Source organism: Gavialis gangeticus, unplaced genomic scaffold (assembly GCF_001723915.1).
Source record: "Gavialis gangeticus isolate Ggan-Ray unplaced genomic scaffold, GavGan_comp1, whole genome shotgun sequence".
Lineage (NCBI taxonomy): Eukaryota > Metazoa > Chordata > Crocodylia > Gavialidae > Gavialis > Gavialis gangeticus.
In genome coordinates, this window is record NW_017729012.1 from 10,039,762 (window position 1) to 10,045,751 (window position 5,990).

General features: G+C 67.8%; 1 protein-coding gene across 2 annotated transcripts in view; it reads right to left on the reverse strand.

The window, feature by feature from the left end:
• Window positions 1-5,990, reverse strand: part of ABR (active BCR-related) — a 45,798-nt gene that overhangs the window by 9,930 nt on the left and 29,878 nt on the right. For both annotated transcript variants that reach the window (XM_019511221.1, XM_019511222.1), the window contains 10 exons: window positions 5,634-5,686; window positions 5,289-5,429; window positions 4,891-5,012; window positions 4,600-4,765; window positions 4,350-4,472; window positions 4,182-4,257; window positions 3,918-4,022; window positions 3,311-3,385; window positions 2,898-2,995; window positions 2,361-2,492 (listed from right to left, as the gene is read on the reverse strand). In XM_019511221.1, the coding sequence (XP_019366766.1) occupies window positions 2,361-2,492; window positions 2,898-2,995; window positions 3,311-3,385; window positions 3,918-4,022; window positions 4,182-4,257; window positions 4,350-4,472; window positions 4,600-4,765; window positions 4,891-5,012; window positions 5,289-5,429; window positions 5,634-5,686 (1,091 nt within the window). The remainder of the gene's footprint in view (window positions 1-2,360; window positions 2,493-2,897; window positions 2,996-3,310; window positions 3,386-3,917; window positions 4,023-4,181; window positions 4,258-4,349; window positions 4,473-4,599; window positions 4,766-4,890; window positions 5,013-5,288; window positions 5,430-5,633; window positions 5,687-5,990) is intronic.

Here is a 5,990-nt window from a genome sequence, read left to right on the forward strand (position 1 = left end):
GCCCCCTCCCAGAGCGGGGGGCAGGACCCTGCCGGGGGTCCTGCCCGCGGGCGAGCGAAGCCCTGCAGAGGAGCAGCCCTGGGGGCTCTGCCGGGCGCCAGGGAAGAGGCGGCCGAGGCGCCGCCTTCGCACGTCGCGAGTTCCCGATGGGGCCGCGGGGAGCACAGTCAGTCCCAGAGCCGACATCTGCTTCCCATTGCCGGCTTCCTGCCTCGGGGGCTCCGCACAGGCCCGGGCGGCTGAGCTACGGTGCCTGGGGGAGGGGTGCGGCCGGGGCACGGGGGGCTCCAAGTCCCCGCGTCTGCTGGGTCACACTCGGGGAGTCCCGGGGGCGCAGGCTCCACGGGCCACGACCGGTCTGGCTCTGCGCACAACTGGGGCTGCCAGGATCCTTGCCTGGGAGGATCCCCTGCCCCCAGCCCCACGCACCTGCGGCTGCCGAGTCCAGGAGCCGCTGGCCCGGGCTCGGTTCCTCCAAGAGCTACGTGCAACCAGCCACAGCCCCCAGCACAAAGGGCTCTTGTCTGCAGCCCGGCAAGGGGAGCGTGGGGGCCTGGGGAGTCCAGCAAGTGCCCCCTTGTGCCCAGCCCAACCTCCTGAGGCTGGATGCTGCGGCCTGCATGCACTGCGCACGGGCTGCCGCCCTGGCGCTGCTCTGGGGGACACGCGTGACTCTGCGGGCCCCCGGCTGACACATGCTGCACAGCCCGCGGGGACCCCACTGCTGCCCCTGGGACACTGGCTCCGGCTGCTGCTGATGCGGCTCCCCAGGCAGCCCAGACCCACCACCCCCTCCCGGGACGGCCCGTGGACCTGTCCCTGTCCCAGCTCCCATGTCCCCAGACCCGTTAGCTGACACGTTTGTTGACACAAGGCTATTTCTGAGCCGGGACCTTCCCTTGCCCTCCAGATGCTGCAGTCTCCTCACTCTGGCCAGCGCCCTGCGGCTCTCCAAGGGCAGCCGGGGCCTGTGCCCTGCTCCTGCCACCCCAGCCTCCCCGCTTGCCCGGGGCAGGACCGCACGGCCCTCCGCCCGGCCCCGAGCGGGTGGGGTCTGGCTCCGCGCTCACCCCCGCTGTCCCGGCTGCTGCATTTCCGCATCCCCAGCTCCCCAGGGGCCGGACAGCACGTGCATTTTCCCATGGAGCGGGCAGGGACGGACCTGCTCTGTCCAGGCTGGGACCGCCCAGCTCTGAGCCCCGGGATGGGCAGCAGGAAGGTGCCCTGCCCTGTGGGGTTGTGGGGCGAAGGCCACAGGCTTTCCAATTTGCTGCTGGGGCCTGGGGCAGCCTCTGCCTGGCTGCAGGACCAGGAGCTCCCTTTCGGCCAGCTGCTCCTTCAGTGGCGGGAGTTGCCCAGGCCTCGGCCCAGCGAAAGCCATCCCTCAACATGCCTGGCCCAGTCCATCTCAGCAATGGGACCCAGCTCGTCCTGGGGCAGGGCCGAGACCCTGCACCTGGCAACGCCTGCCCTACCCCACCCAGATGGGCACACAAAGCACCTCTGGCTCAGGGATCATCCCCAGCCTGGCAGCTCCTCGCACGGCGGCTGGCTCTGGGGATGCCGAGCTCACGGCCATGTGCACGTGTGCCTGGCCCAGCATCAAGGCGCAGGCCACGGAGCCGGCACTGGACCCCCCGCCTGGATGGCCCCTGCCCTGCTGCTGGTTGTGCCCGGAGCTCCAGCCTCCTGCCCTAGCCCCAAGGCCGGGGCAGCCAGGAGCTCGCTACCCCCGCCCATCACACCGCTCCGTCCTCCCTCCTGCATCCTCCTCAGCCAATCGAGCAGACCGAGCTGTTGCCCTAGCAACCGGTTGCTATAACAGCGGCAGGGATGAATGAAGGCCGTGCTGCTCAGGACCGACTGCAGCACGTGGTGGAAGCAAAGGTGGGACGTGCTCCTCGCCTGGGGCAAAGCACGGGGTTGCAGGGAAGCTTGTCCAAGCGAAAAGCAACAAGCATCACAGGCCGGAGCAAGCCGGCACCCTCCCATCCCGGGGCTTGGCGCTGGGAGCCCACCGGGCCAAGGGCGGGCAACGTGCCGGACAGCTCCCCCTTCCCACCCCGATCCAGGCACCTCCCTGCCCGTGTGTCAGCCGGATCCGCAGCCAGAAGAGCTCCCCATCCTGGCAGCGTGGCCCGCGCTGGGTGGGGGATGCCTGGCAGGCAGGCGGGCAGGCCGCCAGCACGCAGATGGCTTTGGCGCTGGAGCCCGGCAGATCCGGCGAGCGCCAGACAGAAAGCCCGCGGCAGGATGTCCCAGGCGGAGGCGGTGCAGGCAGGGATAAGGGCCATGGTGTCCCGGGTACAGACCGGCTCTGCGGCGGCCCCGGACTGGGACCGCGCCCCGCACGGCCTTACCTGGATCTGCCCCTTGCCCATGATCTTGTCCACGATCTCGTTGTTGTCCTTGTTGACCTTGGTCTTGTCGTAGCACTTCTCGTAGCAGAGGATCCGCAGCGACTGGGAGCCCTCCAGCTCGATCTCGAACTCCTGGCCAGCAGGAAGGGAGGAAGCAGGGCTGAGTTATGGGACGGCAGAGCTGGGCACCGAGGCTGGATAGGGAGGGCAGGGCAGCGAGGTGGCCAGCAACAGCACTAGCTTTTCTGCTGCTGGGAGCAGGGCTTGGGCTGGCCGGTGCCAGGGAAGGGGGCTCTGTTCACAAGAAATCCAGGACCTGCCCAGCCGGGGCAGAAACAAGGGGCCGTGGCGAAGCTGGGTGCATGGGGAGCCCCAAGCAGGAAGAACGGTGGCTGCAGCACTCTGCAGGAGAGTCCAGGGCTCAGGACCCGGGGGCCTCGGCAGAGCCAGGATGGGAGCCTGGGGCTGGCCGGCAGGATTGCAAGCTCCTGCCTGTGCCCAAGGCCCCTTCCTGGCGTCCCGGCGCCTCTCACTCACCTCGTTCCACTGAGGCTCGGCCGTGTCCCGAAAAACCCTGGTCTTGGCTTTGCTGACAAAGTACCCGAAGGAGTCCACCTCCAGCGTGCAGTACAGGTCTGGGGGAGGAGACAGCAGGGCTCGCACGGACGATCGAGGTGATCCTTGCTGCACCCCGAAGCCCCTGGGACACCCCCAGCGGGGCCACGTGGGAAGGGCAGAGACAGGAGCCCTGGCAGAGCACCTGTTGCACTGCAGGCACCTGCGGGGCAGGGCTCCTTGGGCCCATCTCCACACCCGTGAGGCATGGAGAGCCTGGGGGGAGCAGCCTGGGTAGGCACAGCAGGGCCTCCGTGCCAGAGCCTGACCCCGCTCCGTGTCCAGCGAGGGGAGCTCCAGCTGGGTGGCAGGGGCAGGGCGAGGCGGGCACTTACTGGCAGACTGTTTGAAGCCCGTGGCCGAGTGGACGATGACGTGCAGGAAGCCATAGAGCCCTGGGGACTCGTCATCTGCAGCATGGAGAAGCACAGGCGCTCATTAGGCTCATTAGGCCGCAGTCCTGGCCCCAGAAGCAGCTAGGGCGCTGGCTTATGGCGCCTGGCACCAGCACACCCTCCCTTCCCCAGGGGCAGCAACTGAATGCATCCAGCTCCTGGGTCTGCCAGCATCTGCTGCATGGGGCAGCACCATCACCCACCATACTGCGGGCCATAGCAAGCTCTCCACGCTCGACCAGGATACAGCCCATGCATACCACCCCACAAAACCTCCGCTTAAATCCTTCCCATCCCACTCTCCCAGGGCCAGCCCTGCTCTTGCAGCTCCACCTAGCGTCAAGCAAGGGCCATGGAGCCTCGAGGCCACGGCACGTGAAAGGCAGGCCACACGTGGCCCTGCCGGAGACAGCCATGGGCCATTGCCCATGGCACACGGGGCCCAAGCTGGGGACGAGTGAGGAGCTCCAAGAGGCACTTACCCAGGACACAGGGCTTCCCCCCACCCCCAGCCTTCAGCCAGGAGAGGACAGAAGGAGGTCCTCACCATCCTTATTGCTGGTGACTGGGATGTTGTGCACCGTGCGCAGCTTGAAGCAGGACCCTGTGAGCACCTGCAGCTCCACCGAGCTCAGCACGAAGGCCTGGAGGTCTGCAGGGGACAGGAGGGTGCGGGTCAGCACCAGGCCACATGTCCCACGGGCACGGGCTCTTGCAAGCAGCCACAGCCTCCAGGGGAAGAAACGTGAGCCTCACAGGCAGCCCCTGCAGACACCCTGGGAGGACAGGATCAATGCCTCCAGTGCCTCACCCTTCTTCTGCAGCTTCTGGATGGCCTCCCGCCACTCTGACCGCTCATAGTCGGAGGAGAGCAAGAACAGGTAGCTCTGGAAGAGACGGGCAGCGTCAGGGCGGGAGGGAGAAGTGTTGACCGGGCAGGGATGGAGCCCCCCAAAACCCAAGCGGGCGCCGGCCCTACCTTGCCGTTGCGGTTGTGGATGCGGAAGGGGATGGTGGGCGAGTTAAGGAGCAGCCAGAACTCGTTCTCGAACATCTTCTTTTTGAGGCGCTCGATGGCCCGGCTCTGCCCCTTGCCGGCCTTCTGCAGGGAGGGACCAGGGAGTGCCGGGGCCAAGTCAGCCCGGGCATCCCGCACCGACCCCCAGCTCTGCGCGGGCTGCAGGCACCAGGGCTCCGAGCGGCCCCGGCCCAGCCCAGCGGGCGCTCACCTCCTTCTGCACCTCGCTCTTGATGGCTGAGATCTTCATCTTCATGTCCTCCAGCTCGTGGTCGGGGATGGGGTGCACCTGTGCGCACGGCTCCGTCTCCTCGGGCGCTGGGAAGACCAGGTCGGCCAGCGGCACGTACCACTTGCAATCGTACTGCTGGTGCTTTCTGCGGCCGACAGGCAGGCTTCAGCCGGGGAGACCCCAGCCAACACCGGGCCCTCCCAGGACACCAAGCAGCCGGAAACAGGGTCTGCGTGTCCCCGCCCCTGCCCCAACCCGTGCGGCCCTCACCCCACACCCGTCTTCTTCAGCTTGGCACAGAGCAGCACGTCGGTGAAGAGGAAGACGTGGCGCAGCTTTCGCGAGCCCTCTGACACCTCCACCAGGAAGCCGTCCTTGACCAGCTGCCGGGCCTGAGGATACAAGCCGGAGCCGGAGTCAGCAGGGGTGTCAGTCCCCCTCACGGACCCCCCTGGGCCCAGGCCCTTCCCTGACCCCCACTGAAGGCGGCTTCCAGACCCGCAAGCTGGGCAACAATTGCAAGCTGCAAACCAGGTGCTGGGCCCCAGCATGAGCCCCGAGTCTGGGCCTATTGCCCCAATCTTCCCCCGCTCCCATCCCCGGGTCCCCCATTGCTGCCTCTGCTGACAAAAGGGCCCCAGCTGTGGAGCCAGCTCCCAGCCCCCTACCTCGCCTTTGGGGGTAGTGACGGCCGTCCGTCGGGGGTCGATGTCCTCATTGATGCTGGACAGGAAGTTCTGGGAGATGCGGAGGGCATCCTGGAGCAGCGGGTAGTCGGGGTGGTCGGCCGGCGTGTGCTTGAGCAGGTCCTGGGAAAGGGACGGGTGGCGCTGAGGGGCTAGGGCCAGCAAGGCACCCCCTGCCCCCAGCATGGGCCCTGGGGAGACCCCAGCCCGTGTGCAGCAGGGAAGCAGAGGCCCCTCCCTGGGAAAGTGCCAAGCTGCCTGCTGTCCCCAGCAGGAAGCAGCCCTGGCACCAACCCGCGCCCCAGGCGAGCCAGGTGCCACACTCACATGCAGGACCAGGGTGCTCCGCATCACACGGTCAATGGGCTTGTACAGCAGCGCTGCGGGGGAACGCACAGCCGTCAGGAGGGGGTGCCTGCCACGGCTCGCCTCGGCCCAGCAGGTCCAGGGCCCCCCCATGCCCGTGCTCGAGGCTCCAACCCCCCCAGCACGTCCCAGATGCTTGTGCCTGGAAGTGCAGGTCCCAGAGAGGTGCTGCCTGTGGGACAGCCAGGCTGTGCCCTTCAAACTGGGCTTCTGCCCAGTCCCCCCTGGGGGAGCAGGTGCATGGCGGCACGGGGCCGCACGGCAGACGATGTCACGAGAAGCGCCACGAGGCTTCCCATGCGTGGCTCTGCCTGTGTC